The 22,618-nt window shown below is 33.2% G+C and overlaps 2 protein-coding genes across 2 annotated transcripts; both read right to left on the reverse strand.

Moving 5' to 3' along the window:
• Positions 1-3,181: 3,181 nt before the first annotated feature.
• LOC139497769 (uncharacterized) lies at positions 3,182-9,592 on the reverse strand. The gene has a single exon (XM_071286004.1). The coding sequence runs from the start codon at positions 9,590-9,592 to the stop codon at positions 3,182-3,184; it is 6,411 nt and encodes a 2,136-aa protein (XP_071142105.1).
• Positions 8,685-18,853, reverse strand: LOC139498929 (homeobox protein 4-like). Its single transcript, XM_071287520.1, has 5 exons — positions 18,686-18,853; positions 15,807-15,907; positions 15,146-15,270; positions 14,652-14,751; positions 8,685-12,029 (listed from the first exon to the last, which is right to left on the reverse strand). Exon 5 carries the CDS (start codon positions 12,024-12,026, stop codon positions 10,170-10,172), a length of 1,857 nt encoding a protein of 618 aa, XP_071143621.1. The 5' UTR covers positions 12,027-12,029; positions 14,652-14,751; positions 15,146-15,270; positions 15,807-15,907; positions 18,686-18,853; the 3' UTR covers positions 8,685-10,169.
• Positions 18,854-22,618: the final 3,765 nt, after the last annotated feature.

Genomic DNA, 22,618 nt, shown 5'->3' on the forward strand with positions numbered 1-22,618 from the left:
AACAGTGTTCGGGGAGATAACTCTTACAAGGTAAAGTTTTTTGTTACACGGTGTCAGTTTCAGAAGCGTATTAACTGTTCGATATCATATACCATACATCTAAGCGACATCTTGTGAAACAAAAAAACAGCGAAGGTAAAAAAAGTTGGCGGAAGAAAAAAAAAAATAATAATAATCAGAACAAACCCTATAGGTCTTTCAACCGAAAGGTTGAAAGACCTAATAATAATTAAAAACCAATTGTTCAAAGAACAATTGAAGGTCTTTCAACCAATAAGGATGTATTTTGATATGAAAATATAAAGAATCAGTTGAAAATGTCAGTTCCTATGGCTTTATGATGTATAAAAATGAATTTCGACCAAAGGTCAAAATCTAGAACGTCCAATTTACCTATGACCTTGACCTCAATTTCAAGGTCATAAACATAGGATCCCAAATCAAAAGACCCTAGGTCTGTATTATGTATGGTTCATGAGTAATATCACTTTACGCATAATTCTGAATATAAGAGGGGCGAAAACTCCCATTTATTGTCTACGCACCCTTGTAACCAAAATTTATAAGTAACGACATGTCGCAACTAACAATTTCGTAAAAATAATTTGTCGAAATCTTATTAAGTAATTGAAAATAAGTGAAAATAAGCAAAAATCAAAATTTAAAATTTGACCTTGACCTTTGACCTTGACCTAATTTTCATTTTTTTGGACCAAGGATCTAAAATCAAAAGACCCTAGGTCTCTATCACTTATGGTTTACCAGTTAGAAATGCATATCACTTATATCATATATAAAAGGGGGGATAACTCTCATATGGAGTCTCCGGATAGCTTCGGTCAAAATGAAATAGAACATCCTGAGGATATAACGAGCAATTTGGAAAAATAAATTTGTCGGTTTCTTATACGGTTGCGAAGCCTTAGTGGTCACAAGAAAAACAGTGTTCGGGGAGATAACTCTTACAAGGTAAAGGTTTTTGTTACGCGGTGTCAGTTTCAGAAGCGCATTAACTGTTCGATATAATATACCAAATATCTAAGCGACATCTTGTGAAACAAAAAAACAGCGAAGGAAAAAAAAGTTGGCGGAAGAAAAAAAATAAAAATAATAATAATAATTAAAAACCAATTGTTCAAAGAACAATTGAAGGTCTTTCAACCAATAAGGATGTATTTTGATATGAAAATATAAAGATTCAGTTGAAAATGTCAGTTCCTATGGCTTTATGATGTATAAAAATGAATTTCGACCAAAGGTCAAAATCTAGAACTTCCAATTTACCTATGACCTTGACCTCAATTTCAAGGTCATAAACATAGGATCCCAAATCAAAAGACCCTAGGTCTGTATTATGTATGGTTCATGAGTAATATCACTTTATGCATAATTCTTAATATAAGAGGGGCGAAAACTCCCTTTTATTGTTTACGCACCCTCGCAACCAAAATTTATAAGTTACGACATGTCACAACTAACAATTTAGTAAAAAAAAATTGTCAAAATCTTATAAAGTTAACGAGAATAAGTGAAAATAAGCCAAAATCAAAATTTAGAATTTGACCTTGACCTTTGACCTTGACCTAATTTTCATTTTTTTGGACCAAGGATCTTAAATCAAAAGACCCTAGGTCTCTATCACTTATGGTTTACCAGTTAGAAATGCATATCACTGATATCATATATAAAAGGGGGGATAACTCTCATATGGAGTCTCCGGATAGCTTCGGTCAAAATGAAACAGAACATCCTGAGGATATAACGAGCAATTTGGAAAAATAAATTTGTCGGTTTCTTATACGGTTGCGAAGCCTTAGTGGCCACAAGAAAATCAGTGTTCGGGGAGATAACTCTTACAAGGTAAAGGTTTTTGCTACGCGGTGTCAGTTTCAGAAGCGCATTAACTGTTCGATATCATATACCAAATATCTAAGCGACATCTTGTGAAACAAAAAAACAGCGAAGGAAAAAAAAGTTGGCGGAAGAAAAAAAATAAAAATAATAATAATAATAATAATAATAATAATCAGAACAAACCCTATAGGTCTTTCACCTGAAAGGTTGAAAGACCTAATAATTAAAAACCAATTGTTCAGAGAACAATTGTAGGTCTTTCCACCCAAAAAAATCCCATAAAATGTCTACGTACCTTTTCAGCTTAAATTTTAAAAACCTGTCACAACTAACAATTCTCTAAAAACACCTGATTCACATTTTTATTCTTTGCTGACTAATCATTATCAACTATTTCACCTCATGGCATTTGCACTTTTATATATAAAACAATGCACAAGAGCTAAAACAATTGAGATTTAAATCTCTCTTCTCACTGCTAAGAAAAACTGTCTTGGAAATGTTGATTTTTATTCTGAAAAAAAAAATATGATATTCATTAAAACTTTTTTCCATTTTTAACAAAAATGATATGCTGATGCTTATTATCATTATTGAAAGTTCCTGATTTTTTGAATCCTCAAATTTGAGTCATTGATTGAACAGGTGAGACTAAAACACAGCATTATGAAAAAAGCATTGAATTAATAAATAGAACACCTACACTGATTGTCTGCTAAACATGCTGTTGCAAATATTCCATGCACATTCAGCAAGACCAAACACTGTTCACTGCCAGGGCCCTGTTTGTTATCAGCACTAAATTATGCGTTAGTGCTGATATCCGCCTCCTACGACGTGGACGAAGGGTTGGACTTTAGGAGGCATTATTTTTATATTTTTTCTGTGTTTGAAATCAAAGTTAAAACATTTTTTTTAAATGTTTGAAATCAAAATTAAAACAAACTGTTTTTCTTTTAACATTTTCATGTACAAATCTTGTTGGGTCTTCAACTTTTAAGTACTATTCTAAGTGCCTCATGATAGCTGTAATATGTGGGCATTATTGCAACTGATATATCAGGACATCCTCTGACATACACATGATCAATTAGTGTACCACCCTCTGTTGTTGGACTATTGACAAGCTGGTTGAAACCTTTTGAATGCATAAAATTTAATACTGTATAATATCCTTTTAAAATATCTTGATTAAAATCACCAATAATTACAATTTTTTCTGATAATTCTTGCATCTTACAGATTAATGTCTCTAAGTTCTCCAAAAATTTTCCGACATTATACTTCTGAGTTCTGTAGATCGTAGCAACTAAAATATTTTCAGTTTTTATCTTGAAATTATACATTCCAAGTTTGAGGCCAAGTTGCATAGTTCAGTTTCTGATGAATGCTTATAAAATACACACACACCACCATGCTGCATTTCCTTTAAAGATGAATAGTAAGAGTTGTCATTTTCAAAAGCTTGAGATCGCGGCAAATGAAAACCATCATATCCAATCATTTCAAAGCAAGCAAAATTCTGATTAGCCCAGGTTTCAGTAAGACAAATGAAATCGACACCAAGAACGTCTGGATTTTGTTTAAGATCTTCTGCATGAGCCTGCAAACCTTGAATATTGTGATACATTATCTGGACAATATCTTTCTGTTCCTCTCTTTCATCCTCAACTTCAGGTAAAAATCTAGTCATTTCTGCAACACCCTTTACAATATCAGGATCACAGAAAATTTTCTTGTCAAGTTTTTCAGTTTCTATGCTTTTAATATGAAGACCTGATTTTGAGGTAACTCTGCTAAGGGCAACGTATGCTTGACCATAAGTGAAACATTTATTTAAATCAACAACACATTCTTCAACTGTCAATCCTTGAACTTTATGAATAGTGCAAGCCCAGGCTAGTTTCAATGGGAACTGTTTACGTACACAGGTGCTTAAGGGAATGTCTTCACTTGAAGGCTTTAAACCAACACAGCGTTTTCCACAGATGATTTTTTGTAACTTTGCATTTTTTCCAACTCTTTCATTGTCAAAGAAAACAAATATGGCACTTGGGAGTGAATTAACTGAGTAGTCTTTTATTGAAATTACTGTTCCCATTACTCCATTTACTAAACCATCTGCTGTATCCTCATTCTTGATAAGCATTACTCTTGCTCCCTCAGCTAAAAGAATAGATATTGGAAGACAGACATCTGACTTTGTACAATGGACTTTTTTCAGGGTCAATTTTCCTGATGTTTTGTTTTTTTCATAGTCTTCTGCTTCAATCAGTTTTGGTTCTGTACATAATTTCAATATCATCTCCTTGTTAAAAGTATCAACCTCTGCATTTGTAGAGTATATGTGCAAGGCTTCATCGTGTCCATCATCTAAACATCTTATTAAAGTTTCCATATCAAAAGAAGTCAATTTTTCATTTTTTTGTTTAACACGTAACCTGTTTAAAAGTTCTGCAAACAAGCTATCCTCGCGTTGACGCATAATTTCATCCAACTCAGCAATTTCAAATAAACCATTCCAAAGGTGATTTGAGGGATTAGAGGGGTCGTTTACATATAGTTTGTCTACCCTTTTTGTTCTTACTGGTGGCAGCTGATAAAAATCGCCAACAGCAATTATTAAAACACCTCCAAATAAACAATTATCTGGTCTTTTTTTCACTTGTCTAAGCCGCTCATGAATGAAAAACAACAATTTCTTGTTGACCATTGAAATTTCATCGATGATCAGGATTTGCAAATTTTCTAACTTTGTTCTGAGTGAATTTATTTTGTCTTCACTTAGAGTTGCATGATCAGCTGAAAGTGATTTGAAAATTCCAAGAGCACTGTGAATGGTCAATCCATGGATATTAAATGCAGCTGTACCAGTTGGAGCTGTTAACAATACTGTTAGATCATCTGGATTCTCTGACGTTTGTGCTAATATTCGAGTTGCTTCATATTGTATACACTTGATCAAGTGACTTTTACCCGTTCCAGCTCCTCCTGTTATGAATACATGTAAAGGCTTTGGTATTTTTCCATTTGCTTTCTGAATGCACCAATCTCTCACTTTATAGAGAATTCGTCTCTGCTTCACATTCAAACTTCTGAGTCTTGGAATAATTTCATTTTTTGTGAGGGAAACTGACAGCAGATTAGTTCCAACAGATGATGAGCTCTTTGCATTATTCAAATCTGGTATCGTTGCTTCTGACAAATCTTCTTCAATTACACTTGTTTCTTTCCCTTCATCAATACATTCTCTTCTGTTCAGTTCTGATTCTGGACATAATTCACACCATGCATCTTCTTTTGGATCTGTTTCATGCAATTGATTTTCTGCATCCTCTAACTCTTGACCAGTTTTCACAAAATCTGCCATGTTTTTGATAACAATTTCCTTTACAGAAGTCAAAGCATTATCCCCTGTAAACTTAACTCTACCACAAGTGAAGAAATTTTCATATGTATTAAATAGTGGAGGTTTTAACTGTTCATCATGCCTGTATGGTAAAAATAGTTGCAATATACTTTGGAAGTATTTCTCAGGAGAAGTTTCCTGTGAGAAACGTGGATATTTGATAACTGCAGGTGAGGTTCTTGTGCGCTTTCTAATATGTCCAAGGTTGCCATCAAGTTTGAAGGTTGTTTCTTCATTAATTTTCTGGGGTAACTGTGACTCTCGTAACACACTGTATTCTGAACCAAAACTTGCAAGGCACATTTTGATAAACATAGCAATGTGTGGTCTACCTTTATACCTATCAACTATATTGTTCATCCAAATTTTATTTTCATCATCATTTTCATCTTCACTGTCATTATTACTCTTTTTCCTATTGGAAGATTTATAACTTTGTTGTTTCTCAAGGTCTTTCAGAGGAATGCTCATTCTACATGGGTTTTCACCAACAGGTATATATTCTACTTTCCTAGAACATTCTCTTAATCTTAAACCAGTAACTCTAAAAACAGCTTCTTGTGCACTAACCTCTCTATGATGAAGGTATGAAGTTCCAATTTGTTTCATAGTCTGTTGTGCATTTAAATTTCCTTCTTCAGCTTCATTTTTGGTTTGTTGGAGGAGTAATCCTAGCTCTCGCTCAGATTTACTTATGTAACTTATAATGTATACAACACAGGAAAATGCATCCAAAATATATTGTATGTCCATGTTTGCATTCCAAGCCCTTAATAGATGTGGATTATACTGATTGGTGTAAATTTCATTTGGCTCACGTTTAAGAACTACTGTGTTTCGATTGGTGATGAAACGAAAATACGTTTCAAAGCTTTCTTGAGTAAGATCTGACTTATTGAAAATTTCAGATACATCTAAGTTTTCATTTTCATGCTCTTTTATAACTTTCCACAATCCAGACAATATTTCTTTTGCTACTTTTTCGTCATTTTTAGTATCCTTATCTGGTTTACTTGGTTCAGAGATGAATGTTTTAGTTGAAGGAGGTCTTGGGAAATTAAAACGACATACTGTTCCTTTTTTCTTACAGGTTTTTGAATGATTTTTGCTGTGTTGGTGTACTGCCATAACAATGTCATGTAATTCTTTATCTACCTTTTCATCTGGTATCTCGCATGTAACATACTTGTCAATAAAACTCATAACTTCTTCATTGTTATCTTCACCATATTTTGGAGCATTTTCTACCCAAAACAAACAATGGGTGTGAGGAGAACCTCTTTGTTGGAATTCAACTCTGTAAAAATAGTCAATTATTTTCCCGATTGGTTCAGCTTCTGACATGATAACATCCTTTAGAAATGTATTGAATCTATTATTGAACATTCTTGCTGCTGTAACAGGATTGCTACAAAGAACTTTACATTTTTCATCCCATGTCATATTTTCAGTATTTCTTATGTCACCCTGTTGTTTTAAAATTGTATTAACAATTTCAGACCATCTGAAGTCTGCTGAAGAAAAAGAACAGAAGAATGTTGGCACACCTAACTGTCTGATCATTGCAAATATATCTTTCTGTGAGCTTTGCCAGTATGGGGGAGTTCCTCTAATAGGTTTTAAATATTTAATAGCTTCATCTTTTTTAAACAACTCTTTCAAGGTTTCCTTATTGCACAGCATTTCTCCAGTAATTTTATTTCCCTCTTTAGAAAAAGGGCATTCTTTTCTGAGAGATATCTGTACATTTGAAATCACACTGTTGAGTTCTGTTAAATATTGACTGAAAAATATGTAGGATGTATCCCTTGCAAATCTATTTTCAACACTCATCAATCGAAGATTAAAGTACCTTCCAATTGTCAGTTTTTCTTCACGGATTTCATCAAATGTATTTTTACCGGTTGGAAAATGTACAGGAAAAGTTTTAGCTTCAATTCCTGATTCTTGGAGAACACTAAGAGGACTGTTATTTTCTGCTGGAGCAATGTTAAAAACTTGGTCAAAGCATAAATCTAAAGCCTCTTGTCCAATATCAGCAGGTTGTAAACAAGTATCTAACTGAACACCACGTAATCTATCATCAATATAGCTAGCAGGTTCGCTTTCAATTTCTCTTTCATTGCCTGTTGTAGAGGACGTTGTTTTATTTTTTTCTTCCTCTTTTATGTTTTCCCTCACTAGCTCAGTATCATCAGATTCCGATTCATCATCTACTACTTGATCATCATTTAATTCAGGAATTGGATTCAACCATTCTTTGTTGATAGCCACATCTTTATACCATATGTTTTGATCTTTTAAATACAAAAGAGCTTGCTCTAAATGGTTTGGTCTTACAAATTGATATTTGTCATATCCTTTGTAGCTAAGCTTTCTCTTTAACTTAACTTTCAGTAATAGACTTTCATCTTCAGATCGGGGTAATATAGAAGTTACTTTTTTCAAATCAGATGGCACACACACTACAGGTCCGTGAACCCCTTTTTGTCCTCCTTTTGGTAAAGCCATTATTTTCATAAAAGGAATGTTCTGGGCGATAAGTTGTTGCTCGATTGAATTAAGCTGTTTTAACTCTACTGGAACATCTTCTAGTAATAGACTATTTGAAAAGGAGTCTGCAGGTATTTTACCTTTCAACATTTTACGATGACAAGTATAACAGATCCACAGACTTGTTCTACATGTTCCTTCAAAAGCACAATTTGTCTTACAATCATCTGTACATTTGTGTTGGTATTTATCTGTTGTAACTAAATCAAATATGGAATTATCATAATACTCTTTCTTGCAGATCTGAACCTGTTTTTCAAAAAACAACCTCAAACAACAAGCACACACACATTCTGGACCTTTGTTAACTTCAACTTTAAATTTTCTAATTACCTCATTTATTTGCTTGTTTTCTACCTGAAGATTTTCACGACGTACTGATGTTTGTTGTTTAATCTTAATTCTGTGTGCATCATCATTTGCATACTTGTGTATACTTGCTTGTTTCACATGTTCCTTGTGCTTTTCATCCGTTTTATATTTGTGTATACTTTCTTGTTTCACATGTTTCTTGTGATTTTCATCTGTATTATACTTGTGTATACTTTCTTGTTTGACATGTTCCTTGTGCTTTTCATCTGTTTTATACTTGTGTATACTTTCTTGTTTGACATGTTCCTTGTGCTTTTCATCTGTTTTATACTTGTGTATACTTTCGTGTTTGACATTTTGCTTGTGCTTTTCATCTGTTTTATACTTGTGTATACTTTCTTGTTTGACATGTTTCTTGTGATTTTCATCTGTATTATACTTGTGTATACTTTCTTGTTTGACATGTTCCTTGTGCTTTTCATCTGTTTTATACTTGTGTATACTCTCTTGTTTCACATGTTCCTTGTGCTTTTCATCTGTTTTATATTTGTGCATACTTTCTTGTTTGACATGTTCCTTGTGCTTTTCATCTGTTTTATACTTGTGTATACTTTCTTGTTTGACATGTTCCTTGTGCTTTTCATCTGTTTTATACTTGTGTATACTTTCTTGTTTGACATGTTCCTTGTGCTTTTCATCTGTTTTATACTTGTGTATACTTTCGTGTTTGACATGTTCCTTGTGCTTTTCATCTGTTTTATACTTGTGTATACTTTCTTGTATTACATGTTCCTTGTGCTTATCATCTGTTTTATACTTGTGTATACTTTCTTGTTTTACATGTTCTTTGTGCTTTTCATTTGCTTTATACTTGTGTATACTAGCTTGTTTCAGCTTTTCCCTGTACTCATTGTCTTCTTTATATTTCTCAATTCCTGCTTGTATTAAGATATTTCTGTAATCTTCATCTTCTTCATATTTTTTAATACCTGAACATATTTTTTTTGAACGTATTCCTTCATTCTCCTGATATTTTCTTTTAGATGTGTCTATCTTTCTAGCTCTAAATTTATCATCTGTCATGTACCTGATTTTTTCTTTTTCATTTTTTAAGACTTTTGAATCAGTATTGTTGAGGGAGTCATTCATTTGATTTTCGTCAATTTTCATTTTCTTTGTTGATACCTCAGATTTCCTTGAAATGTCATACTCATGTTCTTGTTTAGATTGTAATCCATTTGGTGATATAGTCTTTTGTTTTACGGCTGTGACAACTTCATAATGATTAATATCTCCATTATGTTGAAGATAAATTGCTTGATCATTAACACAATTATTGCTGTTTATTTGAGATGAAGAATATTTAATCCATGTACCATTAAAAAAAGTATAAATGTCTGTTTTAAGGAGGTCAGCACAAGCTTCTATTTCCAGTTCAGTTCCCCATACATTATTTTCTTCCATTCTGAGAGTTTGTATATGCTCTTCTACAGTTTTAAATCTTGGCTGTAAAAATGACTTGAAAACTTCTGCATTTCTTAACAAATGATCAACTATTGCCCTTCGTATGTCTCCAAAATATTCTTGTCTATTAGAGAGTGAATATGAAATGGCTCGAAATAAGCAATTTCCATCACCTGAAATAGTCTTGCAAGCAGTTGGTTGGCCTATGTTATAAAAATTTGTAGAATTCTGTTTGGATATTTTCTTGCTTGGTATATTAACAAATTTACAAAGCTTCCTCTTTAAGAGTGTTTTCAAGGGTATGAAATCATAAAAACATTCTGCTGTAGATAATATCTCAATATCAGATTCATCATCATTAATAACCTCATTAATGTGTACTTCATTAACGTTCTCAATGTCATTACTGGAAATGTTCAACTGGAGTATTTCTGGTGATATATTGCTGATCTGAGTAATATTTTCTTGACTTTTAGGAATCTCATCTTTGTTTACAGTTTCTAAAATTTCAGACAATTTAAATTCACTGGTGATTAATGGTTTATGACTTCCGGCAAGTTCATCGTTAGTTTTGATCTTAGGTTCTTGTCCAAAAAATACAAATACTGACTCCTGTCACTTCAAACCATTGATTTTGACTTGCACCAGCCATCATGTTGCAACAGTACTGGTATAGGTGATCCAGATTGCTTAACTTTAAAAGTAAACTTTTACCATCGCTGTCCTTAAAGCCAAGCTTATTTCGTGCATGAGAATCAAACAAAAGTAAATCTTGATTATGTTTCAAGGCTAAAAAAGTAGTGTCATATGCACATATAAAGCAAGCATCATAGTCTATGAGAGACTCTTGTAAAGCTTGGTCTAAAGGTAAAGAATTTCCAAATTCACTAAAATTTATAGTTCCAGAAGTATCTACAACAGCTGTTATTGATTCTTTTCTTGATATTTTCAGTAACATTCCTGACATGTCAATCATGTCTGGTAGGTCTGATACAAGTAAATGAATATTATCACCATGAATACGGCTATATATTCTGTTTCCATCTATCAAAACATTGTCTAAATAAATCTGATTCCAATCATTTAGATCTTTAAATTTACTATGGGCCAGAGCTGATAAACAGTTTGCAACACATTGCTTCCCACTGTTAATTCCAAATCTGATATCTCCTTGATGAAAACTACCTTGAACTACCCAATTATCAAAAAGTGATCTACGAGCCTCTATACTGTTTTCAGGTATTGTTCTTTTGTTTCTTTGACTATACAGTTTCAGCAAATTGTCATCTTGTTCAAATTCTAAAAAATCGTTAAAATCCATCTGTATATTTTCTTTTTCATTAATTATGCTCCCAATATTCTTCAAGAATTCAAGACTATTTGTGTGTTCATTTTTTGCATCACTTGATTTTTTTTCCAAGTTTGTACCCAATTGGATTGTATCATTTAAATTTGAAACCATAGTTTCTTTTAAATTGTATGTGCTTTTCGAACTCTGTTTTGATTTCCTTGATTCATAGCCCAGATTTGATTCAACCTTTTCATTATCCAGAGTTCTATTAACCACTTCATTATCCAGATTTGTTCCATTTGATTCAAAAGCATAATTTGTTTCAACAGATTCAAAATCCAGATTTATTCTAACTGATTCATTATCCAGATTATTTTTAATTGATTCAACTGATTCATAATCTAGTTTTGATGTAGATGATTCAGGATCTACTTTTGATTTCATTAATTTATTCAGTTTGATTGATTTAGTTGTTTTGTTTAATTTTATTGATATAGTTGATTCAGATTTGATTGATCGATTTGATTCTGATTTGATTGATGGATTTAATTTGATTGTTTCAGTATCATAAGGACAGTTTAGAGAGTTGACACTCTGATCATTGTTTGTAAAACAGTTTATAGAGTTGACGCTCTGATCATTGTTTGTAGAACAGTTTATAGAGTTGACGCTCTGATCATTGTTGGTAGAACAGTTTATAGAGTTGACGCTCTGAAAATTGTTTGTAGGATAGTTTATAGAGTTGACACTCTGATCTTGTTCAAAAGGACAGTTTAGAGAGTTGACGCTCTGATCATTGCTTGTAAAACAGTTTATAGAGTTGATGCTCTGATCAATATTTATAGGACAGTTTATAGAGTTGAGGCTCTGATCTTGTTGTATAGGACAGTTTATAGAGTTGACGCTCTGATCATTATGTATAGGACAGTTTTGAGAGATGACGCTCTGATCATTATGTATAGGACAGTTTTGAGAGATGACGCTCTGATCATTATTTATTGGACAGTTTAGAGAGGTGTCGCTCTGATTGACCGTGGAGATGAGGTTCTTGTCATCAGTCTGCTTAACTCTTCTCTCTCTCATTCTATCTCTTTGCTCTTTCCTTTTTGTCAAATCGCTTTTTTTACTACCTCTACGTGGCATTGTCTAAAAAATAAAACAAAAACCTTGATATCAACTATTAGAGAATTAGAATGAATAACAAGAGGCTCTCAAGAGCCTGAATCGCTCACCTTAATTCTTTTGGTTAAATCTCTCATCAATGATTATTTTGGCTTTTCAATTTATTTAAATGTTTTTTGGATCGTCCTATTTTCTTCAAAAGCCAAAAAAAATAATCATTTTCTCCTATGTTCTATTTTAGCCATAGGAGCTATGTTTCTTGACATACAAGGAAATAAAATATAAAATTTATACTAGATACTCTGAAACTCATTTAGCCTAAGTTTGGCTGAAATTGATACAGCAGTTTCAAAGGAGAAGATTTTTTAAAGTAAGTCAACATGATGAACAAATTGTGAAAAAAGTCTTTAAAGGGCAATAACCCCTTAAGGGGTCAATTGACAATTTTGGTCAAATTGACTTAATTGAAGATCTTACTTTGCTGAACATTATTGCTGTTTACAGTTTATCTCTATCTATAATAATATTCAAGATAATAACCAAAAACAGCAAAATTTCTTTAAAATTACCAATTCAGGGGCAGTAACCCAACAACAGGTTGTCTGATTCATCTGAAAATTTCAGGGCAGATAGATCTTGACCTGATAAACAATATTATCCCATGTCAGATTTGCTCTAAATGCTTTGGTTTTTGAGTTATAAGCCAAAAACTGCATTTGACCCCTATGTTCTATTTTTAGCAATGGCGACCATGTTTGTTGATAGATCACAACTTCGGATACAATTTACAAACTAGATACCCTACGAAACATTCAGTTAAAGTTTGGAAGTATTTGACCCAGTAGTTTCAGAGGAGAAGATTTTTGTAAAAGATAACTAAGATTTACGAAAAATGGTTAAAAATTGACTATAAAGGTCAATAACTCCTAAAGGGGTCAACTGACCATTTCCGTCATGTTGACTTATTAGTAAATCTTACTTTGCTGAACATTATTCCTGTTTACAGTTTATCTCTATCTATAATAATATTCAAGATAATAACCAAAAACAGCAAAATTTCCTTAAAATTACCAATTCAGGGGCAGCAACCCAACAACAGACTGTCTGATTCATCTGAAAATTTCAGGGCAGATAGATCTTGACCTGATAAACAATATTACCCCATGTCAGATTTGCTCTAAATGCTTTGGTTTTTGAGTTATAAGCCAAAAACTGCATTTGACCCCTATGTTCTATTTTTAGCAATGGCGACCATGTTTGTTGATAGATCATAACTTCGGATACAATTTACAAACTAGATACCCTAAGGAACATTCAATTAAAGTTTGGAAGTATTTGGCCCAGTAGTTTCAGAGGAGAAGATTTTTGTAAAAGATTACTAAGATTTACGAAAAATGGTTAAAAATTGACTATAAAGGGCAATAACTCCTAAAGGGGTCAACTGACCATTTCCGTCATGTTGACTTATTTGTAAATCTTACTTTGTTGAACATTATTCCTGTTTACAGTTTATCTCTATCTATAATAATATTCAAGATAATAACCAAAAACAGCAAAATTTCCTTAAAATTACCAATTCAGGGGCAGCAACCCAACAACGGGTTGTCTGATTCATCTGAAAATTTCAGGGCAGATAGATCTTGACCTGATAAACAATATTTCCCCATGTCAGATTTGCTCTAAATGCTTTGGTTTTTGAGTTATAAGCCAAAAACTGCATTTGACCCCTATGTCCTATTTTTAGCAATGGCGACCATGTTTGTTGATAGATTAAAACTTCGGATACAATTTATAAATTAGATACCCTAAGGAACATTCAGTTAAAGTTTGAAAGTATTTGGCCCAGTAGTTTCAGAGGAGAAGATTCTTGAAATAGTTTACGACGACAGACGACGACAGACGACGGATGACAGACGACGACGGACGCATAAGCTCACTTTCGGGACAGGTGAGCTAAACATAGAGTAAAATTCCTGGAATATCAATTCATTGTATAAATAAATACTTAGATAAAAAATTCACAAACCATTGTAATATTCATAAGTTCAGGGAACTTATGAGTACATCTTAACAATCTAAGCTAAGAAAATTTGTGCAATTTTATTAGAGTTATGAATGATAAAGCGGTTTATCAGAATAAAGTATATATAAATAGAATAGACACCATAAAAGTAACTTCAAGAAGATCTTCAAAGAATTGTATAGCAAACATGGCAAATACATCATAATGTAAACATAAATATCAATTCACATGATACACAAGCAAGCACATGCAATGGTGTACATGGTGTAAGTAAATTGACAATTTTTCTAGGTTTGATTTCATGTCATAATATTAATAAAAAATGTATATATCGTTTTACATGTATTTAATTATTTTTTTTGTGATTGAACAAGTTAAAAAAAAAAAGGAATCATCACAGTGGCTGCCTAGTTACTTTTTCCTTTTTAATAACTTTTTACTTTCAAGTCAATAATACATCATCAATGTTTTTAAGATTATTTTTACAAATTAATATCAAAACTGACTGCTAACAATGAGCATTTCACAATTTCACTTTTAGAAAGTTTTGAAATAAACAAATAATTGTATTTGAATTTTTGTCAACTATATAACTAACATCTAAAAAAGCTGTATTAACTTACCACAACTATATCAGTTCTTCATATAAATGATCTTTTATAGTTGAATTCAAATGTAAGCAAAAACCTCTGTCACTCCAACAAGTTAGAACTGAAGAAATACCTGTAAAAAGAGGTGTTATCAGTACACGGTACTTTACTTTATCATGTTTATCTTTTTCAAATTTTGTTATTTTCAACCAAGATTTAAAAAAAAAATCAATTTACTTTTATTTGAATTTTTCTTTTTTTTTTAACATCTATATATAACAATTACTGTTCAAAACAAGAGACTCACTAGTACTTGAACCTATACCAGACACCTGGCAAATAAAATCTGCTAATGAGGACCTTTAAATAAAATTCAGGGTTGCTTGTACATACATGACATATGGTGAGTTTATGCACTATATATTTTTTATAACCAATTTTCAAATTTTCGGGATGAAATTTCTTTAGTTAACATGGTCATGGACCAGATATGGGGGTTAAGTGCTTTGAAATCTTAATAAGCTTACCACAACTGTCAATGTTAACTTTACGTTACAAGATAAATGTAACCAGTTTTACATTCAGCTTCAAATGTAGTCAAAATGTAGTCAAGAACCTTTGCCACTCCACCAAAACAAAACTGATGAAATACCTGTAATTAGTATTAATACATGTAGCAGTGTTAACATTAACATAACATGTTTATCTTTTTTCCACCTTTTTTTTGTTATGCTTAAAGATATTGATTTGATAATTGGTTTTTAGTTTTATCATGACAATTTACAGATTTTGTGCAGAGTTATGGTGCTTGGACTTGGAAAATATACTGAAATAATCAGTTTTCAACATTTTTTCGTCTTGCTAAAAGATATTGATTTGATATTTGTTTAATATAGTGTACATATATAGTTGTCTGTTTATTTTTCGATTGAAGAGTTTGACTGTTCATCTAGTATCTTTTGCCCCTCTTTTACATCATGTTTGATGTTATATATATAGCTCAATTTAGAATTTTGTTCCAAAAATTATTTTTTTAACCAGAAGTGGACTATGTATTGCCATGCAATACTCACACAATGTTTGTTATATCAAATTCTTGACAAACCCTATTCTGCTATTTTACAATCCAAAAAGGCAGAAGATCTACCTTGAGTGCTTTCATATCTGAAAAAAAATATATTTACTTACCAATGCTTACTATAATGCTATATATGTTCCAAAATCAAATAAACCAGCTTTAACAGTCAGTGTCAAATTTAATTGAAAACTGATGTCACTCAAAATATTGCCTGCAAATAGAAGTGTTATCATTACAGTCAGTTGCCTTTATTTGGTTGAGGAGAACTAAAAAATATACAATTTTTCAATTTATAAAGGGACTCAATCATGTCAATCACATGACATTAACCATGTTAACACAAACAAGTAAAACATACCTGGAACAAAAATAATACATTTGTAGATCTATGACCATGATGACACAATGTTAATACAAAATCAATAAAAAAAACGAGAGGCTCTAGAGAGCCTATGTCGCTTACCTTGGTCTATGTGAATATTAAACAAAGGACGCAGATCTCTATGGATTCATGACAAAATTGTGTTTTGTTGATGGTGATGTGTTTGTACATCTTACTTTACTGAACATTCTTGCTGCTTACAATTATATCTATCTATAATAAACTTGGTCCAGTAGTTTCGGTGAAAATGTTAGAAAAAATTTACAAATTTAATGAAAATTGTTAAAAATTTACTATAAAGGACAATTACTCCTTAGGGGGTCAATTGACCATTTTGGTCATATTAACTTATTTGTAGATCTTACTTTGCTGAACATTATTGCTGTTTACAGTTTATCTCTATCTATAATAATATTCAAGATAATAACCAAAAACAGCAAAATTTCCTTAAAATTACCATTTCAGGGGCAGCAACCCAACAATGGAATGTCTGATTCATCTGAAAATTTCAGGGCAGATAGATTTTGACCTGATGAACATTATTACCCCATGTCAGATTTGCTCTAAATGCTTTGGTTTTTGAATTATAAGCCAAAAACTGCATTTTACCCCTATGTTCTATTTTTAGCCATGGCGGCCATCTTGGTTGGTTGGCCAGGTCACCGGACACATTTTTAAAACTAGATACCCCAATGATGATTGTGGCCAAGTTTGGTTAAATTTGGCCCAGTAGTTTCAGAGGAGAAGATTTTTATAAAAGTTAACGCAGGACGACGACGACGGACGACAAGTGATGAGAAAAGCTCATTTGGCCTTTCGGCCAGGTGAGCTAAAAAAGGGTTAATTCGCGTAACGTGTTTTGTCATTTTTATTTCATGTGCAGCAGTTCGTTATTCACTGTGTTTCGTGAAATCAGTATAAATTTCTACGTTCAAGACATGTTTAATTGTTAGTTCAACGTGAAATGGCAATTTTATTTCAGGTTCTTTTGTACAGATACCCCCTTACTGCCTTCCTTAAAGGAGGCATATTACATAGAAATCAGCTAAACATTTTAATAAACATAAACATAATGTACCTGGCCACGTCCACTTGTATTTTTTGTCTAACTGATGAGTTAAGCCTTTTTCAACTGATTTTTATATTTCGTTCTCATGTTGTACTGTTATACATGTACCACTGTCCCAGGTTAGGGGAGGGTTGGGATCCCGCTAACATGTTTAACCCAGCCACATTATTTATGTATGTGCCTGTCCCAAGTCAGGAGCCTGTAATTCAGTGGTTGTCTTTTGTTTATGTGTTACATATTTGTTTTTCGTTCATTTTTTTACATAAATAAGGCCATTTGTTTTCTCGTTTGAATTGTTTTACATTGTCTTATCGGGGCCTTTTATAGATGACTATGCGGTATGGGCTTTGTTGAAGGCCGTACAGTGACCTATAGTTGTTAATGTTTGTGTCATTTTGGTCTTTTGTGGATAGTTGTCTCATTGGCAATCATTCTACATCTTCTTTTTTATATAATGATACAGCTTTAAATCTTTGAAATTCCAACTGAAAATATGAGTTTGGTGTTTTGACATCAATTTAAGGCAGACGTCAAAGAAAAAAAGTATAAATATTAATAGCCTTTCAAGACGTCATAATGGTTTGCATTGATTTGGACAATCAAGTTCATGCCAAGTTATATATAATTAAAAATAAACAAAATCTATCATGTACTAACAGTAACAGGAATGAAAACAAACATAATTGTGTGATCATGTTTGTACAACTGTACAGGGTTCAAATCAGGTAATAATAGTTTTTGACTGATTCAGACATACATGTACAGACCTATGGCATCAATAAAAGGTAAATCATTTGTAAATTATAAAACAGTGTCAGTGACCTGAAATAATTTATGAAATATCTGGTAAATAATTTAGCCTCACAGTGGGTCTCATTTCGGTCTAAGCGTGACATGGGATAGCCGATTTTTTGTAAGTGTGACACGTGAAAGTCAAATTATTGTGCCGTGAAAACGGGAAATCAAGTCGAGCGGTACATGGGAAATAACAAAACAATGAGAATTGCTTAAATACATAGTGTACATGGCGTATTAAAGCGGGATACAGGAAACTGACAAAACAGCAAGTGGGATTCGGGATCAGAACTCCCAATGAGACCCCCCTGACAGGCTCACAAGAGTCACAGGCACTTTTTTTCAATACACTGATAGGTCGACCTCCCAAATTAAAAACAAGTGCTTGTGTTTAACATGTTTAACCCGGCCGCATTTTTCCGCCTGTCTTAAGTCAGGAGCCTCTGGCCTTTGTTAGTCTTGTATTATTTTAACTTTTAGTTTCTTGTGTACAATTTGAAGTTGAGTATGGCGTTCATTATGACTGAACTAGTATATTTTTGTTTAGGGGCCACCTGAAGGGCGACTCCGGGTACGGGAATTTCTCGTTGCATTGAAGACCTATAGGTGACCTCAGTTGTTGTCTCTTTGGCACATTCCCCATTTCCATTCTCAATTTTATTGTGTTTATCCTTCTTTAGTGAAGTCATGTATACAAATTATTTTGTCAAATTATGGCAAATGATGTGCACATGTATGTTTACCTGTTGTCAGTGTCACTGTTGAACGACAAATGACGATACTCTCAGTCTCTTTTTTCCAAATACGTGGTATATACCAGAAAAGTCTATTCAAAACACCTCTAAGTCTACCATCCAACACTTTTCAATAATAAACATCAATAACGAAAGAATATCAAAATCGTACAACATGCACCGGAAATGGTAGAAGGTGAGTTGGTACCTTGTCTGGGTATCAGGTCCGTTCGTACCTTTTCTATTTCGTACCTTATATTGAATGTCCTTTAGTCTTTTGCCTATCTTTAATCATGCCATAATTTCTGTTCCAGCTGAACAAATATTGTATAGGTATAAGGGTGTGGATGTAGGTTAACATTATAAAGAAAAAGTTATCATCAAACAAAGAGTAGAGAATGATGACATGATAAATGTATATGGTTAATGAGTAATATCACTTTACGCATAATTCTAAATATAAGAGGGGTGAAAACACCCATTTATTGTCAACGCACCCTTTCAACCAAAATTTATAAGTTACGACATGTCGCAACTAACAATTTAGTAAAAATAATTTGTCGATATCTTATAAGGTTAATGAAAATAAGTGAAAATAAGCCAAAATCAAAATTTAGAATTTTACCTTGACCTTTGACCTTGACCTAATTTTCATTTTTTTGGACCAAGGATCTTAAATCAAAAGCCCCTAGGTCTCTATCACTTATGGTTTACCAGTTAGAAATGCATATCACCTATATCATATAGAAAAGGGGGGGATAACTCTCATATGGAGTGTCCAGATAGCTTCGGTCAAAATTAATCAAATCATCCTGAGGATGTATAGAGCAATTTGGTAAAATAAATTTGTCGGTTTCTTATACGGTTGCGAAGCCTTAGAGATAACAAGAAAAACAGTGTTCGGGGAGATAACTCTTACAAGGTAAAGTTTTTAGTTAAGCGGTGTCAGTTTGAGAAGCGTATTAACTGTTCGATATCATATACCATATATCTAAGCGACATCTTGGGAAACAAAAAAACAGTGAAGGAAAAAAAAGTTGGCGGAAGAAAAAAAATAATAATTAAAAACCAATTGTTCAGAGAACAATTGAAGGTCTTTCCACCAGTAAATATCTATTTTGATATTAAAATATTAAAAATCAGTCTAAAATGTCAGTTCCTATGGCTTTATGATGTATAGATATAAATTTTAACCAAAGGTCATAATCTAAAACGCCAAATTTACCTATGACCTTGACCTCAATTTCAAGGTCACAAACTGAGGATCTCAAATCAAAAGACCCTAGGTCTCTAATATGTATGGTTAATAAGTAATATCACTTTACGCATAATTTTAGATGTGGTAGGGACTAAAACTCCAATTTATTGTCTACGCACCCTTTCAACCAAAATTATTATGTTACGACATGTCGCAACTAATAATTTAGTAAAAATAATTTGTCGATATCTTATAAGGTTAATGAAAATAGTGAAAATAAGCCAAAATCAAAATTTAGAATTTGACCTTGACCTTTGACCTTGACCTAATTTTAATTTTTTTTGGACCAAGGATCTTAAATCAAAAGACCCTAGGTCTCTATCACTTATGGTTTACCAGTTAGAAATGCATATCACTTATATCATATACAAAAGGGGGGATAACTCTCATATGGAGTCTCCAGATAGCTTCGGTCAAAATAAATCAAATCATCTTGAGGATGTAACAAGCAATTTGGTAAAATAAATTTGTCGGTTTCTTATACGGTTGCGAAGCCTTAGACATAACAAGAAAAACAGTGTTTGGGGAGATAACTCTTACAAGGTAAAGTTTTTTGTTACGCGGTGTCAGTTTGAGAAGCGTATTAACTGTTCGATATCATATACCATATATCTAAGTGACATCTTGCGAAACAAAAAAACAGCGAAGGTAAAAAAAGTTGGCGGAAGAAAAAAAAAAATAATTAAAAACCAATTGTTCAAAGAACAATTGAAGGTCTTTCAACCAATAAGGATCTATTTTGATATAAAAATATTAAGATTCAATTGAAAATGTCAGTTGCTATGTCTTTATGATATAAAAATATGAATTTCGAAGAAAGGTTAAAATCTAGAACGTCCAATTAACCTATGACCTTGACCTCAATTTCAAGGTCATAAACTAAGGATCCCAAATCAAAAGACCCTAGGTCAGTATTATGTATGGTTTATGAGTAATATCACTTTACGCATAATTCTAAATATAAGAGGGGCAAAAACTCCCATTTATTGTCTACGCACCCTTCCAATCAAAATTTATAAGTTACGACATGTCGCAACTAACAATTTAGTAAAAATAATTTGTCGCAATCTTATAAAATTAATGAAGTAAGTGAAAATAAGCCAAAATCAAAATTTAAAATTTGACCTTGACCTTTGACCTCGACCTAATTTTCATTTTTTTGGACCAAGGATCTTAAATCAAAAGACCCTAGGTCTCTATCACTTATGGTTTACCAGTTAGAAATGCAAATCACTTATATCATATATAAAAGGGGGGATAACTCTCATATGGAGTCTCCGGATAGCTTCGGTCCAAATGAAACAGAACATCCTGAGGATATAACGAGCAATTTGGAAAAATAAATTTGTCGGTTTCTTATACGGTTGCGAAGCCTTAGACATAACAAGAAAAACAGTGTTCGGGGAGATAACTCTTACATGGTAAAGGTTTTTGTTACGCGGTGTCAGTTTCAGAAGCGTATGAACTGTTCGATATCATATACCATATATCTAAGCGACATCTTGGGAAACAAAAAAACAGTGAAGGAAAAAAAATTTGGCGGAAGAAAAAAAAAAATAAATATAAATCAATTGTTTAAAAAACAATTGTTAACGGTCTTTCCCCTCTGAAACATGATTGATTTTTTATTACTTGCTTAATTAATTGATTGATAGATTGATTGATTGGTTGGTTGGTTGGTTGGTTGGTTGGTCGATCGATTAATCAGTTGATTGATTGATTGATAGATAGAGTTGAAGCCTCACGGAACACGTTGAAAAGGATTTGGATAGCGTAATTCCCGTGTTTAAACACTTGAGACCTAGCCTCTAGGAACACGTGAAAACGGCATTGAGAGCCTAGTGCCTGTGTTTAAACACTTGAGACCTAGCCTCTGTGAACACGTGAAAACGGCATTGAGAGCCAAGTGCCCGTGTTTAAACACTTGAGACCTAGTCTCTAGGAACACGTGAAAACGGCATTGAGAGCCTAGTGCCTGTGTTTAAACACTTGAGACCTAGCCTCTGTGAACACGTGAAAACGGCATTAAGAGCCAAATGCCCGTGTTTAAACACTTGAGACCTAGCCTCTGTGAACACGTGAAAACGGCATTGAGAGCCTAGTGCCCGTGTTTAAAAACACTTGAGACCTAGCCTCTAGAAACACGTGAAAACGGCATTGAGGGCCTAGTGCCCGTGTTTAAACACTTGAGACCTAGCCTCTAGGAACACGTGAAAACGGCATTGAGAGCCTAGTGCCTGTGTTAAAACTCTTGAGACCTAGCCTCTAGGAACACGTGAAAACGGCATTGAGAGCCTAGTGCCTGTGTTTAAACACTTGAGACCTAGCCTCTGTGAACACGTGAAAACGGCATTGAGAGCCAAGTGCCCGTGTTTAAACACTTGAGACCTAGTCTCTAGGAACACGTGAAAACGGCATTGAGAGCCTAGTGCCTGTGTTTAAACACTTGAGACCTAGCCTCTGTGAACACGTGAAAACGGCATTAAGAGCCAAATGCCCATGTTTAAACACTTGAGACCTAGCCTCTGTGAACACGTGAAAACGGCATTGAGAGCCTAGTGCCCGTGTTTAAAAACACTTGAGACCTAGCCTCTAGAAACACGTGAAAACGGCATTGAGGGCCTAGTGCCCGTGTTTAAACACTTGAGACCTAGCCTCTGTGAACACGTAAAAACGGGTCCGTT

The sequence above is a fragment of the Mytilus edulis genome, chromosome 12, assembly GCF_963676685.1.
Source record: "Mytilus edulis chromosome 12, xbMytEdul2.2, whole genome shotgun sequence".
Taxonomy (NCBI): domain Eukaryota; kingdom Metazoa; phylum Mollusca; class Bivalvia; order Mytilida; family Mytilidae; genus Mytilus; species Mytilus edulis.